The sequence below is a fragment of the Scyliorhinus canicula genome, chromosome 6, assembly GCF_902713615.1.
Source record: "Scyliorhinus canicula chromosome 6, sScyCan1.1, whole genome shotgun sequence".
Taxonomy (NCBI): Eukaryota; Metazoa; Chordata; class Chondrichthyes; order Carcharhiniformes; family Scyliorhinidae; genus Scyliorhinus; species Scyliorhinus canicula.
This window is the reverse complement of record NC_052151.1, coordinates 101,278,593-101,304,559: the sequence shown is the minus strand read 5'-3', so window position 1 is coordinate 101,304,559 and position 25,967 is coordinate 101,278,593. Positions and strand designations below refer to the sequence as shown.

Sequence of the window (25,967 nt, the reverse complement as noted above, 5' to 3'; positions counted from 1 at the left end):
CTGTGTTGCCTAGTATACAACCAGCAGTCATTTACCTATCCATATACAAACACACATAGTCATTTGCTACTTATAAATTGGAGAACATGGCCAATCGTTTAATTGTCTCTAATGTCATTAATCAACTATTGTTGAGTTATTTTTCTCCCCATCAGAAGGTTATAAATGGGAGTTATTTTGTTTGCTTGTGCAACCAAAAAACTGGATGGAATGCGTCTAAAGCACCAGGCTTTTTAATGATAACTAACAAGACTACTCACAAATTGTGAGTCATGATATCCAGTTTCTAAATCCGAGTTTACCTGTCTAGTGCTGTATTAGGATAAGACAGCAGTCTTAAAATGGATTGAGAGTAATAGTCTAATAGAATGGCACTGGGACATTTTGAAACCCTCAGTTTAAATGGGCCTTTTCATTCACGGGTTTGAAGAATTGCAGCAGAATTCAAGCTCCAGGATTCAGAAAAGCCTGGGTGGAGAAAACCTCCTGGACATCTTTAAGATACAGTGTAGCAAATGTTACTATTTGTAGCTTTAATATAGTTTGAAGATTTTTTTCAGTAAGTGTGTTCGTTTGCAAATGTTAGCTGCTCTAAAATCAGCTGTCAGAAATAAAAGTGATAATTACAGTAAATAAATTCAATGATGTAACTGGTTGAAAGTAGAGCTTTTTGAGTCGGTTTCTGTTGGATATTTGCTGATCTATACTTTTGCAAATCAGTACTTACAAAGTTGTCAATTTGAGTCGATAAGAAAAATATACGACTTAATTTTCTCCCTCACTACTGGCAAGACTGATATATAGAGTGTAAACAGATGAATAAGTAGATTGATATATTGAATTTAAAAAGTAGAGCAGTCACAGAGTTCAAATTAAATCAAAATATTTTCCTCTAATGTATAATGTAATGATCTTCTCACCCTTTCCTCTTTACTGATTTGTATCGGTTTCAAGTTTGCTATCCAGAATTCTTGAAAATTATTGAACCAAGAATAATTGTGGTCTTGAGCTACATTGTAAGCGGAGACTTCTGATGGAAAACAGAACGCTAAACTGAATTCCCCAGAAAATAAAGATAATAAAAACAAGTGATTTTAGTACATTTTGAAAGCTTTTTTGGGGTTTTTTCAGATTTCTTCTGGAACCACATAGCTGAATACCAGGGGGAAAATCGAACATTTAAGGGTCAGTCAAAAGACGTAACATGACACAAAACAACTTTTCTAGGAATTGCAGATGGCTTAATGTCTGAAGGTCATTCAGTAACATTTACTGTTACATTGTCTATAATTACAGAAAAATTGGAACTGGAATAGGCCATTCAATTTCTCAAAGCTGTTCTGCCTTTAATTAGATCAAAGTTGATCTGCACCTCAACTCCATTTACACACACACACACACATTCCTTCCCCCCCACTGGGGCTGATTTAGCACAGGGCTAAAGAGCTGGCTTTGAAAGCAGACCAAGGTAGGCCAGCAGCACGGTTCAATTCCTGTACCAGCCTCCCCGAACAGGTGCCGGAATGTGGTATCTGGGGCTTTTCACAGTAACTTCATTTGAAGCCTACTTGTGACAATAAGCGAGTTTCATTTCATTTCATTTCACCTTGATCCATGTTCCTTTGTATTCTGATCCAATAAAACCTATTCATTTTAATATTGAACACTTAACTGATTCAGCATGCAGAGGTGGGGCAGAACATTCCAGATTTCCATCACAGATTGTGTAAAGAATGCTTCCTAATTTCACCACCACAGAAGGTAGGTGGAGGTAATGTTTGTTAGTTCGGTTGACTCAAAAACTAACTGATGAATACAAACAGATACGGTATGGCTCTAGGAAGAACTGATTCGTTTATGGCAACAGTGCAGATCCAGATCTGCACCATAGGAACATAGGAGCAGTAGTCCATTCAGCCCATCAAGCCTGCTCTGCCATTCAATACGGTCATGGCTGATCTACGTCAATGGCATTTTCCCACACAATCTCCATATCTCTTTACGTCATTGGTATTTAGAAATCTGTCAATCTCTACTTTAAACTTCAGTTATGAGGATAGATTGGAGGGATTGGGATGGTTCTCTTTGGAGAGAAGAAGGCTAAGAGGAGGTTTAATAAAGATGTTGAAAATCATGAGGGGACTGGACAGAGGATAAGGGTAAACGGATACAAAATGACAGGGCACAGATTTTGAGTGATTTGCAAAAGAAACAAATGAGATGTGAAATTTTCACATGAGTGGTTCGGGTCTGGACTGCACTGCCTGGTAGTGTGGTGGAGGCAGGTTCAATCGAGACATTCAGGAGGATATTAGATGGTTACTCGAATAGAAACAATGTGCAGGCATACCAGGAAAAGACTGGGGAATGGCACTAAGTCATGATACTTGTTTAGTAAGCCCATGAAGACATGCTGGGCCAAATGGCCTCCTTCTGCACCATAACAATTCTGCGATTCAGTGAAATATATTCAATGGCTGAGCTTCTACAGCCCTCTGGGGTAGAGAATTCCAAAAATCCTGGATTTTCTTTTTCAAAGGATGTGTTAACATTGAGAGATGGGAGTGAAAAAATTACTTCTTTTTTAGAATGTTGCGAGTTGTTTTAGGATGTTATGGATTGTCCCCGCTGCTGTGGTGACATTTGTTACAGTTGTCAGAGGGTAAGCAGAGTTTTCAGAGCAGGTTGTTGGATGTGGGTAGGCCTGAAGTGAGGTGGAAGTTCTTAACAAAAATATCTTTTTTTTCAGCCTTCTTGTGACAGAGCAAGGAAAATCCACAAGATCCAGATGTGTAATTGCAATAGCATTGAGTTAACAGTGCGTGACAGTGGTATGCCCTGCACTGAGCTCACACTTCACTTGTTTTAAAAATGTGTCTGCTTCGTTACTGTCAATAGAAATTGCTTATTTGTATCTATCCTATCAAATGCTTTTGTCATTTTAAACATTTCAAGTAGAACACCACTCAACCTTTTCAAGTCAAGGGACCACAAGCCAAGTTTATGCAACTTGTCCGTGCAATTTTACCTTTTGTAAGTCTTGGTATCATTCCAGTGAGTCTGTGCTGCATCCCATGCCAATATATATTTTCTGGCGCACAGTATCCAAAACTGAACATAGTAAGGTAAGGCCAAACATTTGTATAACTGAAGTATAATTTTTTTCTCCTTTGTTTTCTAGCACTTGAGATAAAGATCACTATTCTTTAATTTTTTTGATTACTCTTTATAAATGCACACTTGCGTTTCGTGATTTATTGACCAGGGCATCTGTCTCCCTTTGTTCCTCCACGGTTCATGGCTTCTCAACATCAAGAAACTATTCTAATTTATCTTTTTTAGATCTAAAGTGAACAAACTCACACGTTTTCATAATTTTGTCCACTCCCTTATCTATCCATGTCTCTGTAACTTCCTGCTCCCATCTACCCAATTTACTGTGCCTCTTAACTTAGTGACAGCTGAAAATTTGGATATACAACATTCCAGTACTTCATCCAATTTATTGTATTTATGAGGAAAACTAAGGCTGTAGTGCAGATCTCTAGTGAACACTACTTGTCACATCCCACTAGTCAAAGTATATCCCTTGATTCCTACTTTCTATTTCCTACATCCCAAGCAATTAGCAACCCACATCAAAAGGTCATATCCAATTAGATAGGCTATATGCTGGAGCTAGTAAGAATCAGGTAGGATGGCGTAACAGACAAAAGTCAGTTACCTAATTAAAATTAAAAATTATCTTTGACCTATGCAAGGATTTACTAAGTTGCAAAGAACTAATGAGGATTAAAATAGATTAGAATTTTATCAGTATAGCATTGGTCAATGACACAACTACACGATTAGACTTGCTAACAATAGCGTACACTGTGGAAATTGGATTAAAATTATTTTTATTTGTAAAGCAGGAAACAGCAAGATATAACAGAGAATATCTTTGAGGGCCTGATTTAAGGCTACATAATGCGTGAATGGAAACAGGAGAAAGAAAACTGTTCACTGAAACATAGAAACTAGGAGGATTGGCCTTTTGGACCTTCGAGCCTGCTCCACTATTTAATATTATACTTTGCTGATCCTCTACCTCAGTGCCATATTCTCGCTTAACCCCCTACATCTTGATGCCATTAAAATAAAAAAAAATAGCTCTTTCTTGAATACATTCAGTGACTAGGGCTCCATGGCCTTCTGTGGTAGAGAATTCCACAGGTTCACAACCTTGAAAGTGAAGAAATGTTTCCTCATCTCAGTCCTAAATGGTCTACCCTGAAACTGCATCCTGAAACTGGGACCCCTGGTTTTAGATTCCTCAAGCAGGGAAACATCCTCCTTGCATCTAGACTGTCCAGCCCTGTTAGACGTTTATATGTTTCTCTCTTTTTTTAAAAATATTTTTATTCTCCTCCTTTTTCACAATTTTTCTCCCGAATTTACACCCAACAACAATCAATAACCAACAACAAATATCTCAAACCCCATAGACGTTTATATGTTTCAATAGGATCTTCCTTCATCCTTCTAAACTCTAGTGAATACAGACACAATGGAACCAATTTTTCCTCTAAGGACAGTCTTGCCAACCTCAATACCAGCCTAGTGAACCTTTGCTGCACTCCCTCTATGGCAGGCATATCCTTTCTTAGATAAGTAGACCAAAACAGCATGCAACACTCCAGGTTTGGTCTCAACAGTCGGGGCCAAAGCACTGATTTCTGTAGGGTATCCCACTAGTCACTGCCTGCCATATGGAAAATGACCCATTTATCCCCACTCTCTGTTTCCTGTCTGTCAACCAATTCTTGATCCATGCAAATACCTATCCCATGTGCTTTAATTGTGCCTATTAACCTCTGATGAGGTTATCAAAAGCCTTCTGAAAGTCAAAATACACCACATCCACTAGTTCTCCCTCATCTATTCACTAGTTACATCCTTTAAAAAAACTCCTGTAGATTTGTTAAGCATGATTTACCTTCCATAAACCCAACCCTTTGTCCAATCCTGTTAATGCTTTCCAAATGTTCTGTTATCACGTATTTTCTAATGGACTCTAGAATCTTCCCCACTACTGATATCAGGCCAATTAGTCTGTAATTTTCCCATTTTGCTCTCCCTTTCTTTTTAAAATAGTGGGGTTACATTTGCCACCCTCCAATCCAAAGTCAACAGAATTTTGGGAGATGACCGCCAATGTACCCAATATTTTCAGGGCTACTTCCTTTAATAATAAGTCTAAATATGATGGATATAAAGAACCTGTTGGGGTCAAGTACACATTTAGCACAAAATGATAATTGACAAAAGTAACACAGAAATTCTAAAGTCAAATCTAAAGTAAATAGTTCAACTGTTTTCTTGCACATTTTATAACACTTGTTCAGGGTTAATGCTGGCCTGTATGAATAATTTTTATACATTATACAGATTACTGTTGTGATCTTGACTAATAGGCCACTGGACGTGTTGCCAAATTAACTTTGTGCAAAGTGGTGGCAATACTACCCTGTGTCATAGAACTTAGAATCTTAAGTTATTCAGGGCTTGTGGGGAACATTCTCCCCACAATATAATCAAGATAATTAGTTCTCAAACTTTTCTTTGCAGATGAATTTATTTGGCTAATGGTAAAATTCTTGGTAGTGTGGATGAGCAGAGGGATCTCGGTGTCCATGTACATAGATCCCTGAAAGTTGCCACCCAGGTTGATAGGGTTGTGAAGAAGGCCAATGGTGTGTTGGCCTTTATTGGTAGAGGGATTGAGTTCCGGAGCCATGAGGTCATGTTGCAGTTGTACAAAACTCTAGTACGGCCGCATTTGGAGTATTGCGTACAGTTCTAGTCGCCTCATTATAGGAAGGACGTGGAAGCCTTGGAACGGGTGCAGAGGAGATTTACCAGGATGTTGCCTGGTATGGAGGGAAAATCTTATGAGGAAAGGCTGATGGACTTGAGGTTGTTTTTGTTAGAGAGAAGAAGGTTAAGAGGTGACTTAATAGAGGCATACAAAATGATCAGAGGGTTAGATAGGGTGGACAGCGAGAGCCTTCTCCCGCGGATGGAGGTGGCTAGCACGAGGGGACATAGCCTTAAATTGAGGGGTAATAGATATAGGACAGAGGTCAGAGGTGGGTTTTTTACGCAAAGAGTGGTGAGGCCGTGGAATGCCCTACCTGCAACAGTAGTGAACTCGCCAACATTGAGGGCATTTAAAAGTTTATTGGATAAGCATATGGATGATAAGGGCATAGTGTAGGTTAGATGGCCTTTAGTTTTTTTCCATGTCGGTGCAACATCGAGGGCCGAAGGGCCTGTACTGCGCTGTATCGTTCTATGTTCTATGATTTCTGCAAAACTTCAAGTCCCCTGTACAAAATTTCTAAAAGGCAGCATTAGCTCCTCCAATGAAAGTAATGCTATCACAGCAGAAGTATTTTTCATTAGGACGTAATTAATTTTCTAGCATCAATAAGAACAGTATAAATACCAGCGTCCAGTAAACACACACAACCTCCTGCTTCACAGTTGGGCTCACTATCAACTAAAGACTAGATTGCCACCATGAGAATAAATACAAATAAAGAAACCATAAATAAATTAAATTGGCATCAAATGAGATGCTTAACGGTTTAAAAGGAAATGCTGTGATAGTTACTGGCTCTTAAACATTTTGAGATATATAGCCACATCGCTGTTAAGTAACATTAATATAATGACAATAATTTTGTGGTCTTTGTAGAAAAATGTAAGACTCAGAATTACAGACCGTTCCGAAGGAACTTGCTAATAAAGCCTTAGAACTTAAAGATTGTTCATGTATGTCCACGTATGTGTGGAATGAGCTGCCGGTGGAAGTGGTTGAGGCAGGGATAGTGACAATGCTTAAAAGGCATTTGGACAGATACATGGGTAGGAAAGGTTTAGAGGGATATGGGAAGGCAAATGGGGTTAGCTTAAATGTGCTTTTTGGTTGGCATGGACCAGTTTGAGACAAAGGGCCCGTCTCCGTGCCGTAAACGTAATGATTCTATGATAAACTAAAAATCAATTATCACATTATATGCAATACCAATATTACAAAAGCAAACTTTGGTGCAAGTTTATCAAGTTAAACATCTGAGGTGAGATTAAGAACTTTGGAAATAATGTCACAAGATCATAAACCAAGAGAAGAAGAATGACGAGAGTCCCTTCTGGATAAATGAGCTAAAATGGAATTACCTTGCAGCAAAGAATTACGATTAGCTGAATCATTTTTTTGATTTCCAGGCAGGTCAGGTTTTTTTTGGTAAGGTATGTTGTTTACATTTCTCCATCTTATACTTGTAGTCTTAATTGTCATTGATTACAAATCAAATGTTAATGCTTTGTTAATTTTGATATTCCTAATTTAACTTATGCCCCTGTATTATGTACACTTCATTTGCAGGATAGTTTACACTCCTCTTTCTACAAGATTTCAGTGATCTGAATGCCAGCTAACAGATTTTGTTTAAACTTAATCTATGACTTATGAAAGAATGCATTTTTGCCAGATGTGGTGTCTAATGTACATCTATAATTCGGCATTTATGCTAAAATGTTGTATCTACATTGCTTACGCTGGCTTTGCTAATCCAATAAACTGATCAATTCAGTAAAATTAGTTAAGGAATACAACTGGTCTCATGGGACATAAATATATCTAATGCATCCTTACTCTATAGTGCATGCTTGTAGATTAAGGCAACATTTTGAGCAGACTACATAGAAAACAGTAATATCCAAAGCCATAGCCTACTCTTCAAATTCAGACAACAATCATAAATTACACTGACAATTTAGAACATTATTTAATTCCCATAAATATTAGTCTCGAATAAACATATTCAAGCAAACTTTGTCTTTATGTTATATAAGCTTTTCAATATCCTGTTTCAATGGGAATCATTTCTAAAATGTATTTACAGTGTATCCAGTGCTCTACAGTATAGTAATGCCCAGCATATATTACTGTTGAAACACATGGGAATTCATACACAAAGCTCAAGAACACAGTGTGCTGGCATCATTTGTTACATCTGAAACAGCATTGAAGGGTAATTTATTTTTTTATATAAACAAAGACAGATTTTTTAACAACCATTTACCATGAAACTGAGTAAGGCTGCCAATGTTAAGATTCTGTGAAGTGCTCTCATCAGGAACTGGAATAATTTATATAGGATTTGGAGTGTCAACTGATATGGTAGCACAAATAAAACATGAGAAGTAATGTTTGAAATCGTGCCAACGTTTTCTATCAGATCAGTTGAGATGCCCATTGTATTAATGAATCATGATCACAAAGCACAAGTTTAATTACTTCAGCTTAATTGCAGGTGTGAACTTGAGGAAAAATTACAATCTTCTCAAACCAGCTGATAGTTACTATTTATCACCAAATGTGAACCTATCTGCTGCTGAGACCGCTAGTCCTATCATATCAATCAGATAAGGACATCTCCAATCACTTTCTTGTATCACTCTCCACCACATTCCCCTTTCATCCCCAACCTGAGGTTCTTCTGAATCTTCCCCTGGAAAAAAAGCCATCCTCAATCTATTTACAATTGCACTTTTAAAATCCCAACTGTCTCGCTTTTGGCTTCTGTTCACCACTATACTTCGACAGCTACTGATTTGTTCAACCCCACGATCTCCAACTTGTAGATACCCTAACCTCCAACAAAACCATTACTCTGTCTCATCCTGGCTTTTCCCTCCTCATCTCTGCTCCTTTACGGTCCAAGTGCTGCAGACTGAAAATAGTGTGGTGGACAGCTGGCTGAGCTAATCAGCTCCTTTGTCCCATCTCTCCATTCCACTAGACCTCCAGGCCAAACTTCCTCGAAAGATCCCACCTGCCCTATTCCAAACTCTAACTGTGTAATTTTCTTTAGTAGCTTTCCTATCTTCCTTCATCTGTGAGTTCATCGGAGCTCAGACCTCCCTTGATCCTGTTTCCCAATTATCTACTGATTACCTAACTTCTCCTCCTGGCCTCGGTGTTACCTGATATTGTTAACAATTTGCACGTCAGGTGTTCTACTTCTTTCAGTTAAGTCTGCTGTCATCAAAAAAACCTTGATCCCATTGTCCTTGCAAAACTAATCCCATTTCCAGCTACCCTTTTCTCTCCAAAGTCCCATGGTGAGGTTCCAATGAACACCAACTGAAGCCAATCTCCATGTCGTTAACGGGACGGCCCCTATCTAATGGCCTCCTGTGATCGAACCGGCTCCCCACCGAGCAGTCACGCGGGCGCCCTTTAGCACACCTACTTAAAAATGTGAAGCTAGGGCAGCATGGTGGCCTAGTGGTTAGCACAACCGCCTCACGGCGCTGAGGTCCCAGGTTCGATCCCGGCTCTGGGTCACTGTCCGTGTGGAGTTTGCACATTCTCCCCGTGTCTGCGTGGGTTTCGCCCCCACAACCCAAAAATGTGCAGAGTAGGTGGATTGGCCACGCTAAATTGCCCCTTAATTGGAAAAAATAATTGGGTAATCTAAATTTATTTTTTAAAAATGTGAAGCTGGCGCAATGGCTGCTGTGGGGATCGGAGGAAGTGAGTAGCCATATTCGAAATCGGGTTTGCAGCCCTGGAGCACTGGGGCTGGTGTGGGTGCTAGAAAAGCCCCAAGGGGCAAAACGGGCCTTGTCGGGGGGGGGGAGATAGGCGCTATCTGTGGCGGGTCGCCCCTGGGCTGGCAGTCAGTGGCTGCGGGTCAGGTCCAAACAGGCTGCTAAGGAATTGGCAATGTTATTTACACAACCATTTCACAGTTTTCAAGTAGATTTCCATGGGTAGACTGTAAAGGCCTGGACACTTTGCCCGAACACTGGTGACATCAAGACCATAGAGGCAGCAGGCATCAATCAGACGCCCACGAACTGGGCCTCAGCACTGGAGATATCCCCGTGAACGGGGGTCGGAGAATCCCGCCCGAGTCTGGTCCAAGTTATTTCCCGACAGGGAGCTGGGGTCTAGTGCTCAGGTGAGCCTGCTGTTAGTGGCGGTGTGTGTGTAGGGCAGGATCCCCCAGCACAACCGGCTCGTTGGTTGGCACCCGAGAGAAGACGGGAAACACAAGGGTGGGGGAGGCTTGGGCGCTTTAGGGTCCCGAGGCAGAAGTTATAACTGATTGTCAGTCTCGGTAACCATCTTCAAATCCTTACAGATATCACATTATGAATGGTATCATGGACCCCCGTAACAGTTGCCCTCACGGTGCTGGTGGCAGTCCAGATGGCCAAATGCCAGAGAAGGCAGTGACAGCTCAAGTGGAGGTGGCCACCGCTCACCCTGAGGACCCGGCGGCCCAACAGACTGAGGAGGGACTCAGAAAGGGAGGCCAGCGACGGCCCTTGATGTACAGGCTTCATTAGTCATTCGAGGAGATGTCGGACAGCATGTGCAGAAGCTCCGCCTCAATAAGGGGAAGTACGATACCTGGGCCATGTCCTTGCGGACCTGGCACTTCGTGTAGGAGGCTACGCACTCCCGGGGACCACACCAAGAGGATCTGGCAGACAAGCCCGGGAAGGACCCATGGGAGGTGCCAGTGGATGTAGGACAGGCAGCGGAGAGGGTCAGGCTTGATGGACCAGGGAAGGCCTCATCCTCGCCCTCTCCTCATAGGATGAGGCTTCGCCTATCACCCCACCCCATATCAACCTTTCTACCCATTCCCCCCCCCATCGAGCCGTCTCCCCCACCCCCCAGCCACCTCCCCCCCCCCCCCCCCCCCCCCAACTCATGCACGCACCCCGACCATCCTGTTCTACCCTCCCAGGGTCTGTGTAACATCACTCCAGGGTGATGGGCCTGTGTTGGCATTATCAGTGGGCCAATATACAAGGCAGGAGGGTGATGATAACCCGCTGTGAGGAAAGCTCTGGTGCTCTGCAATCTATGTCATAGTCTGACTCCTGTCTTTCTGCTCAGAGTGCTCACCCCATCACCTGGTATGCTGCAGGGAGGCCCACTGTGCCCTGTGGGGAGGGGGGGGGGGCTGGGGCTAGGGGAGAGCAGGGGTCACTAGGCAGTGGGGGGTTGCAGGCCAGCCACAGTGCAGAATAATATGACAGATGCTTCACATGTCTCGGGTGTAATATATTTTAATTGTGTACAATTGAAACCCTAACTGAGGGAAGCGGACTCAGGAGAGCTGGACACTGCCTCCATTTCACTATTGAAATGCTCCTGGTCAGCCTCTGGTGCTCCCTCCTCCCGGATGGTGCCCAGAGGGCCCTAGTGACCACCTTGGGATGGAGGGGCAGCTGGAGTGAGCTCTAGAGTCCACTGAGTCATCTGGCTGCACCATGGTTCCGACGCCCTCAGCGATGCTCTGCTGTGACTGGGCCACAATCTGGAGTTCCACGGCAACTTCCACCTGCGTCTGGCACACGTTCCTCAACAACTGGGCAGCACGGTAGCATTGTGGATAGCACAACTGCTTCACAGCTCCAGGGTTCCAGGTTCGATTCCGGCTTGGGTCACTGTCTGTGCGGAGTCTGCACATCCTCCCGGTGTGTGTGTGGGTTTCCTCCGGGTGCTCCGGTTTCCTCCCACAGTCCAAAGATGTGCAGGTTAAGTGGACTGGCCATGATAAATTGCCCTTAGTGTCCAAAATTTCCCTTAGTGTTGGGTGGGGTTACTGGGTCATGGGGATAGGGTGGAGGTGTTGACCTTGGGCAGGGTGCTCTTTCCAAGAGCCTGTACAGACTCGATGGGCCGATTGGCCTCCTTCTGCACTGTAAATTCTATGATGATAAACTGCGGCATGCAGAGGCTGGTTTAGCACAGTGGGCTAAACAGCTGGCTTATAATGCAGAACAAGGCAGCAGCGCGGGCTCAATTCCCGTACCAGCCTCCCTGAACAGGCGCCAGAATGTGGCGACTAGGGGCTTTTCACAGTAACTTCATTGAAGTCTACTTGTGACAATAAGCAATTATTATTATTATTATTATTTTTAGGCTATCAGCAATGGTTGTCATTGACGGAGTAACACCTTGGACACCACCACCCATGGTGCTGCCGTCGTGCCGCAGCTTTCCACTGCGGTCGCCACGCTGGAAGTATTGGCCTCGATGCCACACATTGCTGCCACCATCTCCTGCGTCCGTAGTCTTTGAGACTCCTCCAAACAGCTATGGACCCACTGGAATGTCGCTGACATCCCGTCCTGAAACTCACGTACACAGTAGTGTCTGTATCGGCTCTGGGATAATCGGTTCCAGAGGTTTGACATCTGACTGGGACCCAGCTGGGCCTGGGATCCAGCAGACATCCGACTGCTGTCTCCCCTGGATGTTACTGCCTCCACCTGAAGTGCATCGGCAACTGTGTGGTGTTCACCAGATCTTTCTTGAACTTCATTGAAGCCTACTCGTGACAATAAGCGATTTTCATTTAATTTCATCCTTGGGGAACAGGGTTTTCCGTTGCGACTCCAAAGCGCCCAAGAGTCGGGCTAGGTCAGCTAGGTGAATCAGCTGGCAGGACAGCCATTTCTGCCATGAAGCCCGTGGGGCATCATTACCAGTCCTAAATGAAATCAGGTACTGGTCGGGGTCTTGCTGGGAAGCACCCAGCAAGTCTCGCTCACTACCGCAGTTAGTGCTTCTCCCGATTGGTCGCGTATAATACCTCCGTATGTGTTGGATTTTGTTTAATAGCACTTCCGAGAAGAATTTGGGATGTTTTGTTAAATTAAAGGTGCTTCATAAATATAATGTGGAGATGCCGGTGTTGGACTGGGGTGAGCACAGTAAGAAGTCTTACAACACCAGGTTAAAGTCCAACAGGTTTGTTTCAAGCACTAGCTTTCGGAACACTGCTCCTTCCTCAGGTGAGCTAGGCCGGCGCCGAGTGGTTTGCGCCGCGCCGGCCGGCGCCAAAGGGTTTTGGCGCCACGCCAACCGGCGCCGAAGGGCCTCCGCCGGCCGGCACGAGTTGGCGCATGCGAGGGAGCGCCAGCGTGTGCTGGCATCATCCTAGCGCATGCGCAGGGGGTGGGGGGGTTCATCTCCACGCCGGCCATCGCGGACTGTTACACCAGCCACCGCAGAGGAATAGAGTGCCCCCACGTCACAGGCCCGCCCGCGGATCGGTGGGCTCCGATCGCGGGCTAGGTCACCATGACGGCACCCCCTGGGGCCAGATCCCCCTGCGCCTCACTGAGGACCCCGGAGGTCACCCGTGGAGCCAGGTCCCGCCAGTAAATACCTGTCGTAACATACGCGGGACCGGCCGAAAACGGGCGGCCACTCGGCCCATCACAGGTTGGAGAATCGCTGGGGGATGGTCGACCGGCGTGGCGCGATTCCTGACCGCGGCAAATCCCCGGCGCCGGAGAATATGGCAGCCGCCGTGATTCATGCTGCCCCCCGGCGATTCTCCGACCCGGCCGGGGGGGGCGGTCAGAGAATCCCGCCCAAGGTGTGGTTCCAAAATCATGCAAAATGTCTTTACTACCTGCTCCCAGGCACACTGCCTGCTGTTCTCTGGGAGAACATGCCCCGAATATAAAACTGTACAGCCCACACCAACCCAATGCCCGCAGAAGCTGTTTTATGATTTCATGCTGAGTGTTCTTTCACTTGATTTCTGCCGAGTGCCTTTCCCGCTCCCTCAGCCAAAGCTAACAAGTATCTGAAATTCATTTTGGTTGTTTGTTAAAGCCAAAATAAATATTTACTCACAGATGCAGGCAGTTCCCTTTTAATGTGCAGATCCCTTAATTTGGACCTGCTGGACAGAATTTCCACTTGTCCCATTGGACTTGCTCTCTGCTTTGGCAGTTGTGCACACTAGCTGAAGTGAATGTCAAGGCAGTTAGTGGCACAGCTCCACAGGCACACTTTGCAGCATGAAAACCTCAAAACGTTCTGACCGCAGAATTTTAGTCCCAGAAAACCTTTTACTGTTCTTTCTTGACAAGTGCAATTTTTACAATGTGGCCCATTGGCTCTGCCACTGCTATCTGGCTGCTGCCTAAATATCATGCAAAACTGCACAAATTCCCCAATTCTCACAGAATGTGTACCTTAAATGTCACACAAATACATGTTCGCCTTCTCAATTTTAATAATAACCCTTGCTGCAAAGTCCACATGCTTTGTAACCAAATGTAGATAGTGCCAGATCTTGTGCACTGCCTAGTCACAACACGCTGTGGCCTACGCAGCTTGTCCTGGTTACGGAGATCCCTGGAAACGGAACCCAGCTGGTTTGAAGGCAGAAAACATGTTGTAGAGCATCAGGATGAGCACCCCTGAGTGACAGTTGCAGAACACAACATATCAATGAACCGTTTCCGTCGGTTTAACACGGACCATTGTCACCATTGCCATAACTCCTTCTCCTCTATCTTCAAATAATTGAAAAATCCTTCAATTGACTCCCCATCTGACCTCACACCAGATTTCATGACCGCGCAATGTTTTACTATCTGACTGAATAAATCTATATTAAGGAAATAATTGCACCCGATCCTGCATGAATATAATCTCTGTGAACAACAGAGTATAAGCATATAATTTTTTCATAAAATATCTACAGTTCAGGAGACCATTCGGTCCATTGAGTCTGCAGACTCTCTGAAAGTGCACCTAGGTAACACCCTATCCCCCAACCCCACCTAACCTGAACATCTTTGGACATTGAGGGATAATTTAGCGTGGCCAATCCAGCTAACCTGCATATTTTTGGACTATGGGAGGAAACTGAAGCACCTTGAGGAAACCCATGCCGACACCACACAGTCACCCAAGGTCGGAATTGAACCCGGGTGCCTGGTGCAGTGATGCCACCCATGCTGCCCTTCTTTAATATAATCAACTCAACGGTGACCACAAAACAACCCATTCCTTCCTCACTGCGTCTCACCTGATTGCAAAATGTCCAATTTGATTCTATTCTAGTGCATCTCTTGGGTAATTGAGAGATTTTTTTGTTCAGTTTTTTTGTTTCAATGGAGAGGGGAAGGACAATCAAAGGAAGCTTTTTTTTTAAAGGGAGAGATCACCTGCAACCATCAGGTCCCACATCTTCCACATCACCTACTCTACTGGTGTGGAAGGGAAATTAACATAAATGAAATACTGCTGAAATATTCTGGTTTCGGCCTTATTATGAAAACACATTGTCCTCCGAAAGGTAACAAAATGTGTAGTGGAATTGTTTTTAGCCAAGGGCAAGAACATACGTTCTATGTATTTCAGCTAACGTACTTTCCAAGGTCTATTTAATATTAACATGGCTGTTTACTTCAAACTGTGATTTCAGACTATAAAACATGCTGTCTTCAATCGAATCTCAGAGAGTAGTGCACTAGCTTTTGCAGCTGGAACACTCTCTCTCCGCAAATATATTTATGTAAATAAATTTCCTTAAATCGAACCACGAGGAATTTGTCTTTATTATGATTTCCACGACAACTGTGAACCCAAATACAATCACATCTAGACATGAAACTGCCTAAAATAGCTATACGAGGTGGCATTGCCAGATCGCCCTACTCTTCTTACTTCCAGCATAGTCAGAAGTATTGTTTATTGGAGCCTGCTTCACCATCTTTACATTGGTGCAATGGGCTTGAGAAAGTTTTGATCCATTGCTTTCTTACTGTCTTGTATAAGCTTAGCCCGCATGCACAGACCAGCGGTGAGCCATCAGCAGCCTTCAATGACCTTCCTCAACTGTGGACTAAGGTCCATCATCCAGAAAGGAAGTGGTGTACTGTTTCTCTTATGTTGCCACAAATCTGCCCTAAAATATTAAATAGATGGGTTCGACAGTGTAGCCACCTAAGATGGACACTGGGCTACAAAATGGAGAACTGCTAAGGCTGCAGGGAAAAACAGTCTTAGCAAGGACAAGCAGTTTGCAGAAGACTAATTAGCATTCTGCACGTACAGAAACCAGTTTGTGGCCAGGTGCAGAGTCTCAGCCAAAGGTGTAAATGGCAACAAGATCTACATAGTAATGAGGTGATTCAGATCCAGACCCCACACAATAGAAACATTTAAGTATGAATGGATACTTTTGAGTAGACGCCCAGACAGAACGGCACCACTGTATCCAACACAAAGAACCATAGGGACAGCCCACCCATCGAGAAATGATCCTCAGATTGGGGGGTTTGGAAGATATCGATTGGGAAAGGCCCAATCGATACATGGCAGGTAAAAGACCCGCCCCGAAGGGGCACGGACTTCTAGGGACTATAAGAATAGACCCCGCACATGGTTCGGTCTGCTTTGCTCCGGCTCAAGTCCGTTGCTTCCAGACTCCGGCCCAGACTTGTTACATCGCATCCTGACTCCAGTTTCAGCACCGGCCGTTGAGCATCAGCCATCGAACTGTAACTGCCACTTCAACGATCGCTACGTGATCCAGACTTTGCTAGACCCTGACAACCTTAAGTACCTGAGAGTTGCAGACCAAGAACGGGACGAAGGCCTTGCTCCCTGACCTTGACTGTTCCTGTCTAGATAAGTATTTTAGTTGTTTAGTGTTAGAAGTAAGTTAGTCTCTTTAGCTTATGCATGTGTATTTATTATATTTGTCATAATAAATATCAATCGTTTGGACTTACTAATCGGTGTACAGATTTATTACTTTGAACCTGACCTTGATATACTTGTGAGGTGTCTAAATACGGCACCTGGCGACTCCTGAGCATAATTACATACACAGAGCCATAGTAGTGTTAAGCACACGGCCTTTAAACGGAGGCGTGTTAATACACTCCAGTAAAACGAGCAACAACAGGACCAACAGTATAGTGTAAGTATAGTGAAGGTGGTCTGTAACACACAAGCTATAGTGTGAAACAAACTATCAGAAGAAACACTGACAGGACATAACAGGAGTTTATGATAGAGCAGAACAATGCACCCTAAAATGGAGCCGAAATATTCACAGCCAGCCATGTAAAGGTTAAAAATAATACTGACAAAGACTGTAGGGAAGATTGGTTTCACAAAGATGTCCATCATGATTCATGCCGTACAACTATTAAAACAGCGTCTGCAGGATACAATTACGTTTTTAATAAAGAAATCTGATTTTTGAATTGCGCAGCAGAAAAGAAGCCCGAGGCAACCTGCTTCATTCGGCTCACACGAGTGTCTCATAAAAATTCATCTCCAATTACATTTGAATGCGACTCATCCAAGTGGCTGAAATGGCCACTTTTTTTGAGGGTGGAATAGAGGCCTCTTAATCTTCTAACTGCAGTTCACACTAATTGTTATCTGAACAAGCAAAAACACTGCATTAACCATGGGCTACAATGAGATGGAGGTGGAAGATGGGTTAGGGAGACAGAGGAAAGGGAAGTGAGTACCTAAGTGCAAAATTCAATTATTTTGTAGATAATGACACAAGCCTTCAGTTAGACATATTCAGAGCAAAAGGTTGCTGGAACGACAGACCTGCAGCTGAACTGCAGTTGTATTTATAATAGAAAGTAAGGGCTGGGATTCTGTGTTGCGAGTCCACCCTACTATAGCTGCTAGTGAAGACGGAAACCAGTGCTCAGCCAAATTCCCATTCACGGCAGCGGGACGAGAGATTCCCGCTGCCATGAACGGACAGCAAATCCAGCCCAAGAACCCATTGGGCTGAAATTTTCTGACCCCCGTGGAAATGGGTTTGGAGATAGGGGAGTGGGGGGTGGCTGTGCAGGGAAAGACCGGCTGCAGCGCTCCCCTCTGCTATCCCATGGGATGGCTGCCCTGAGAATCAGCAGCCAATTCCTCGGAAGCAGGCAGGCAATGAAGCTAAGTAATAATAATAATCTTTATTGTCGCAAGCAGGCTGACATGATCACTGCAATGAAGTTACTGTGAAAAGCCCCTTGTCGCCTCATTCCGGCATCTGTTCAGGTCACAGAGGGAGAATTCAGAACGTTCAATTCACCTAACAGCACGTCTTTCGGGACTTATGGGAGGAAACAGGAGCACCCGGAGGAAACCCACGCAGACACGGGGAGAACGTGCAGCCTCCACAGACAGTGACCCAAACCTGAATTGAACCTGGGACCCTGGCACTGTGAAGCAACAGTGCGAACCACTGAGGGTATTTTCCCCAAGATTGAAACTTTCCCAGCATCTTCTGGGGCCCTGCACTGTGTCAGCCCAGTAACAGATCAGATTTGGTTTGGTAGTGAGAGGTCTGAGATTTAACTCAAATCAAGGCTTACATTTATTTATCATAACTAATTCACAAAGGAGCTCCATCCTCAAGCAACAGGCATGCACTTTCAGCCACTTCATGGAGATTAATGTTTTCATTAATGCTTGCTCTGCTTCAATAGCAGCCATATCTTTCCCATGACACCGCTGCCAATCACACCGATGGCTGGAATCACACACACTGCAAGGGTAGTCAGCAGCCATCCACATGGACCATATTGTTTGAACCTCCCAATGCTGGAACCCTGTCACTGTCCTAATTGGACGGGCCTATCAGATCCAGCTTCCTTATTGTCCGCCTCTGGGAAGATTGCTTCCAATCCAGAATTGATCCTGATGTCAGGATCAGCACACTAGCAACAAAATCCATCCTGTTGATCAGCCACCACATCATTTTATCATAAAACTTGAACGCTTTGCTATATCGTCGACTCTAGTCATCACATTTAGTCTCCCAAGGAGAAATCTTACAATACTTCTTCTGCTCACTCAAAATGAAGTCAAATAAAATTGGAAAATATCTGAATTTTAAAAACAAATACCTACAAATTCTGTAAATTTGAAACCAAGAAAGCCCAGTTGTTTCTATTCTGCCCCCAAAGTATGGCTTGACACCTTGCATTTCTAAAAAATGTATTTGTCTCGGATATCTGACTTTGTATCCTACATTATTTATCCAACAATAGTCGTCTTCTTTGGCAGTTCCCAGCATTTTACAATCACTCTGCAATCATCCCTGCAACTTTCTATTCCAATCAAAAGATAATTAAACATTTCAGTTTAAAGAACAAACACCCATAGACAACATTTTGAAGAGAAATATTTCTCCGATCTTAACCTCTTTCTGAGGCTTGTTGATTTAGACTTAGGCCTCCAGCTGGCACTTAACATTCAGGGCAAATAATTTGTGTGCATCTACATTGATATTCTTCTCACCACAAAGCCTAAAATGCAAATAAATACATAATTTTACAATTCTGCCTATAACACCTGATGAACATAGATAAGGAAGTCTATTTAGCACACCCCTAGGCTCTTCCTTTCCCATTAAAAATGCCCCATTCCACATGGTAACTGCCCAAACCCTTTTTTGGTACAGACAAAAAGAGAAAAAATAAACAGAAGCACTGCTTTTCATACCTCAAATTCTTTCACCTTTTCCATTGTAATTAACTGCCGTGATGTATGGGTTGTGAGAGATTGTTCACAATTACTGATAAGTTTCAGGCAAGGATGCTGGGGGATAACATCTTCAGTGTATCTGCAAGAAGAAAAAGGGGAATAATTCACTTTTGTGAAAGGAATAGTTGCTGCCTAAACAGAAACGTTTGAAGGCTCCGGTCAGCAATCATCCCATGCCCTTAACCTCAACAGTCACTTGTATTTGAACACTTTCGCTGGGAGACTCAAATGAAGGACAGGTCAAAAACAGGGACATCCCAGAGGCACAAAGTATGGAATAATTTCCACAAGCAGACCACAGTATTACCCTTCCCTTTCTTCTACAATAATCCAGCTTCTCGCATTCTGTCACTACTGTAGTGAAAGCACAATAATGAGAATCCTCACTCCATCTTATTTCCCATATTTCTGCAATACTCAACAGCAGATTTACATATGCTGATATACCAACATGTGTATGATCAGACTACAAGTCTGATTATATGGAGGGGATAAAAAGATTTTAAGATTCTACGTGTAACTACATGGTTATCATATAAAATGAGTAAAAGTAAGAAAACATTAAACATTTTCAGAGGGAGAAAAATCTACCTCTTGTAGCATGTTACAACTGATAGCTCCCAAGATATATGTACAGAACCCTTATGTCAAATTTCCTTTGTAATTCAAATCTATCTTCCATCAGAAACACTAATGTGACAAGAATGGGGTGACAAAGATGTAGCAGCGAAATATTTGAAACTCTCTCTGTTTCATGACTACCATTTCTTTTAACATTTTTCTGAAACCATTAATGAAATATTGTAAAACGAAATCAGACTTATATGATTACTTGCCTCACTAATCTTTTGGATAGGATATAATAATTTAATAATCTTTTATTATTGTCACAAGTAGGCTTACATTAACACTGCAATGAAGTTACTGTGAAAAGCCCCGAGTTGCCACAATCCGGCACCTGTTCGGGTACACAGAGGGAGAATTCAGAATGTCCAATTCACCTAAAAAGCACATCTTTAGGGACTTGTGGGAGGAAACCGGAGAAACCCACACAGGCACGGGGAGAACTTATAGACTCCACATGGACAGTAACCCAAGCGGGAATCGAACCTGGGACCAGGCACTGTGAAGCAACAGCGCTAATCACTGTGCTACAGTGGTGGTGTGGGTGAACAATCTGCAATATATTAATTCCTAATCACTATCTTGTGACTGCTGCTGAAAAGCGGACATCAGGTACCAAAACGATCAAGCTCGTTGCAATCTCAAGTGCAGCCAATGGCCAGCCAAAATTCACGTTTGAAGTGACAAAGAACGGTTGATGCCTATGAAATCCTACCCGGGCGTAAGTCACCACCTACAGGAGAGAAAGGCACTCTGCTGGAGGGATAAGTTACATGGGGGTACTGGAGTGGCAATTCAAGGAAATGTTCAATTGCTCTGTGTAAATACATCAATTCTGCAGTGCCATGGGGAATATGATGATATTAAAGCTGTAACAAATAAATACAAGGTTTTGTAGTCGAGAATTTTCTAAACCTCCAAACAAATTTCCCAAGAATAACAAATCTTCAACCGTTTGAATTTTGTGTTCCTTTGAAGCATTTTGTAAGTTTTTGGTAAAACACTAACCTAGAATAACCCAATTTAAAGAAAAAGCTCCTTCATAATGGAGATGTACTGTCAAATTTGTTTTGTTTTACAGTTTCCTTTCAACTGCTTGGCCTGCTGTCAGATTTAATCCTGCCGTTTGTTCCACTGCAGCCAAGGGTAACCCAATGTGAAGTTAGTTATATTTGTTTACCTTTTATATTATGGTAATGTTGGCAGAATTAAACAGGAACAGTAGTCAAATATTCATCACCACCACAATCATAAAATGTTAAAGCCATTATATACTGTGGTAAAAGTTGCAGAATCAGTTCAGGCCATAAAGGAAAGGAATTCAGTGTGAAGTTATGCTTAAATGGCACAAGCTGGCAAGTCACAAGTTGAAAAATCTTTCCTTTAGGACCCCAAAGCATTTAAATATAAAATGTTGTAAGTATTTAATACATCATAAGGATACTCAACAGCATAATAAGTTGGCTGGATAAGTATTGTTGGTGTAAAGAAGCTGGTCTGAAACAGCCTATTTGTGTAACAGGCAAGCTATGCTATGAGGCGCTATGAGGTAAATCATGACTTGAAATGAGATGGGGGGGGGTGGAGAAAAGAGAGAGAGAGAGAAAAACGTATAATCCACAGGACAGTGACCGACCTCACCCAACAAAGTGCAATACATTACATAATAGGGAGCTGCATTGATGATATCTATTGAGAATTCTGCAAATTAACATGGCCTGTCAGTCTTGATTAAGGAGATCAGCAAGAGCATATACAACAAAGCAAGATGGAAAACAAGAGACTAGATAAGATCCACTGCAAGTCTGATTTTTCTGTGTGTGTGTGTGTGTGTGTGTGTGTGCGTGTGTCGATGTAGGGTAACTGCCTTTAGGACTCACACAGTATAATCCCCAATTACCAGGACAGAAAGCAATTATCACAACCTTATGATTGACAACATAAATATACGCAATGAAGCAGATGATCAGCTGTTACACATAAAACACAGATTGTGAATCGAGAGTACAGATTGCCATACAAAGATGGCAATTTCCTCAATGTACTATCTATAGAGAAATCATAAATACAATATCATTTCACTACATATAGTGCACAGAAGACATCTTCCCTCTCGAGATCGTTGTGAACACATCAGTTCTCGTGGCTGTGAAACTGAATCTTCCTAGCCTGCATTAAACCAAATAGATAGCATTAGAAGATCTGCAGCAGTTAATCGAGTACAGGCTATGAAAATATTTTCATAAATTTATAAGAATTGCATTTACACAACTTAATCCAGCATTTTCCGATTTGACCGAATTATTGGTTTGCAGCATCCCCTGCTGGAACTATTTACCAAGTATGAATTTTTTCAGAGATGAACTAAAAGGTTCAATGTAATTATTGTCCTTGATATTAGAAGCCTCAGTCAGCAGATAAAGCAAATCTGAATATCCATACACCTAGCTCAAGTATAAAATTTTGATGTTCTTATCTTCATTATGTAACATATTAAAAAATGGAAATAAACCCTAAATGAGGTTCACCTTCATGGAGTGGAGGATGAGAGAAAATGTAAGATGCAAATACAGACATTGCTACCGATAGAATTAACAATCAAAAGAACCATGAAAGGGTTTCCTGGATTTTATACCTATAGTCACAATGTTGTGTTTGCTGTTTTGGGCACCACATTGTGAAAGAACATTAGATGGAGCCTTGGACAAAAGTGTAACATTGATTTGCTAGTTGATAATTAGGATGAAAGGATAGATTTGTAACAAAGCCACACAATGCCAATTATTCACAAGAGCAGAGAAGCTTAACACATAGGACTAACTGACCGAAGCAAAGAGGAAAAGATACGGTGCGGCTAAATAAGCAAAGATTATTTCCTCTGCCGATGATTCAGTAACCAAGGGGCACAAATTTGTATCAGTATTTTCAGGGCTAGGGCTCTCCCAGTCTTTCACTACCTGAAGTACCACCTCCTTAAAAATAGCACTATGAATAGATATCAGCCAGCCATTGGCAGCTGGGGCAAGATTTTTTTTAAAAAAGAGTTCAGCAGGAACATATGATTGAATAGGATATATATTTTTAAGGGGCAATTTAGAGTGGCTAATCCACCTAGCCTGCACATCTTTGGAGAGAATGTGCAACTCCACATGGACAGTGACCCGGGACTAGCCACCGTGCCATCCTTGAATGGGATATATTTTGACCTTTAGGAACCAAGTAGCAAAGCGTGCTTAACAAGCATCCAGGATTGAGGCCTGGAAATCAGACTATGAAGGCCAACAGCAGTTGCAGTGGAGAGTAGAGTACAGCTGGTCCTTTTTGGTTCCTGATCACCTCACCTGCACAGCACCACACAGGCTCTGACTAGTTCAGACCTTAAATGGTAATCTGGAGCCCAGATGAAAGGATCCCCAATCTACATCTTAAACAAAGCCTATCCCCAAAATAGTGGTCGCTTTTAACACCCTCAGCTGGATCATTTTCAAACTGCAGCAGGCCGGATGTGTTCCTAAAGGGGGGGGCGATACGATTGTCAATGCCATTTTGAGTGCTTTACAGTTAGCACTTGGTGAATGCTGTCCAAATCAGCCCCAATTTAATATGGCTTAGTTCAAATATGTGCTCAAACATTGCCCCCTGTTAGTGCTTCAGGTGACACTAACTCGGGAGGATTTCCTTGCCAAAAATTAAAAAGAAAATGACGATCATCTGTTATTGTCTGCAGATATAGCAAGAATGAAATGAAGAAAGTTCATTGTAAGCCAAAATGTATACATAAATCTTGATCTATGAATCTGACTTTTTTTTACATGTGGTTAAAGCGAAAGGCTGTGAAAGAATTTTCATGTCACACAAGATTGTTTTTGGAATTTGTGGTCTTCAAACCTTTTTTTTAAACAATAATCTTTATTGTCAGAAGTAGGCTTACATTAACACTGAAATGAAGTTACTGTGAAAAGCCCCTAGTCGCCACATTCCGGCACCTGCTCGAGTACACGGAGGGAGAATCTAGAATGCCCAATTCACCTAACAGCGCATCTTCCAGGACATGTGGGAGGAAACCGGAGCACCCGGAGGAAACCTGCGCAAACGCAGGGAGAGCATGCAGACTCCGCACAGACAGTGACCCAAGCTAGGAATCGAATCTGGGACCCTGGCGATGTGAAGCAATAGTGCTAACCACTGTCCTACTGTGCCTACTTTGTGATACTTTGGCCACATTGTTTCAGCCAGAGAGATCTTGATGATATTTCTTCATGCTGTGGCCCTGTGTCGTATCATTCACAGGTACATTATGACCTGAAGCTTGTTATTTACAACTTCCTTGTGAACAAAATATTCCTGAAATAGATGAACAATCACAATTTCTAAAATGATAATCAGCAACATCTCAATAATACTCGGAGATTTAAATCTGTTAGAAATAAAGACTCATGGAAAGTACAGTCCAATTTCAACATGTATGACATCAGAAAGTAGTCTCAAACCCATCTTGACTTACAAAATAAAACATTACAGTTATTGTTTTTTAAAAGTCAAGTGTAATAAAAAGGATGTATCAAGGACCAATGCTTGATATGATAAATATCACCACTTGTGAGGTGATCTCTTAAATATCTCCAGTCAGCGGTTATCCATTTGAAACTGCACTGGTAGAGATATTTCTCATGTTACATGGCTGGTTCCAAAGGATCCCCCGTTTGTAACATTTGATCGAATGAAACATACAGTCTTTGAGCAGTAATCAGCAATGAGATGCCTCAAAAGTAATTAACTGAAAGCTTAATTTCATGAAATATTTCACTCTATAATTGAAAGCATATCCTCTCCTTCATACACTTGATGCTGGTTTGTTTCCAAAGGGAATATCTTTATTCATGAGCTTTTGAAACGCAAAATAAAATGATAGCACTTTGCACATTGCTCAACATATATGTAATATATGAACCTGATATGATCTAGAAGGTATGAGCAATGTTGTAAACATTACAGTAATACTGGACTGTTAATCTTACTTATTAACAGGAAGCTTTCACATGTTTATTGTTGAAGTATTATGGCAGGTGGGAGAACACTGCTGTGAACAGTTCCACTTCAAAAATCCAACGGAACATTGAATAACATGTGAGGAAATTCTATTGTGTCTCAAATCATGTAAAGTGATACATAATGGGGTCTTTCAAACTTTAATAATGACCTTTTTAAACAGCACAATGAAATGCATATAGTATTACAGCCACAATCATTGACACCAACATTTAACTAAATGAACTTTCAAAATATACATTTCCACAATGTACAGTTTAGTGTTTGTCACAAACCTGGAAAGTATATCGGATAACTGAGAGAACAAAGATCAAGCTAACATTACCTGAACCACGCAAGGAATTTTACACAAGATCATAAGACATAGGAGCAGGATTCGGCAATCAAGTCTGTTCCGCCATTCAATCATGGCTGATATATTTTTCATCCCCATTCTCCTGCCTTCTCCCCATAACCCTTAATCCCCTTATTAATCAAGAACCTATCTAACTCTCTCTTAAAGACACTCTGTGACTTGGACTCCACAGCCTTCTGTGGTAATCAGTTCCACAAATTCACCATCCACTGGCTGAAGAAATTCCTCCTCATCTGTTTTAAAGGTTCTTCCCTTCAGTCTGAGGCTGAGCCCTTGAGTTCTAGTTTCTCCTACTAGTGGAAACATTCTCTCCACATCCACTCTATCTGGGCCTCTCATAATTGAAACAATCTCCAATATTTATGAGGTATAAAGCCATGGGGCGCGATTCTCCGCAACCACGATGGGTGGGAGAATAGCGGGCTGCGCCGTTTTTTCCCACGACGCCGGTCTGACGCGCTCCCGCTATTCTCCCCACCGGCCAAATGTCCGTGGTCGGGCTGCTTGCGGAAATCTACGGAGAGTCGC

At 42.7% G+C, this 25,967-nt stretch overlaps 1 protein-coding gene across 4 annotated transcripts in view; it reads right to left on the bottom strand.

Annotated features, from left to right (window-relative positions):
* trmt11 (tRNA methyltransferase 11 homolog) overlaps nucleotides 1-25,967 on the bottom strand; it is a 108,884-nt gene that overhangs the window by 35,465 nt on the left and 47,452 nt on the right. For all 4 annotated transcript variants that reach the window (XM_038799759.1, XM_038799758.1, XM_038799761.1 and 1 more), the window contains one exon: nucleotides 19,370-19,490. In XM_038799759.1, coding sequence (XP_038655687.1) covers nucleotides 19,370-19,490 — 121 coding nt within the window. The remainder of the gene's footprint in view (nucleotides 1-19,369; nucleotides 19,491-25,967) is intronic.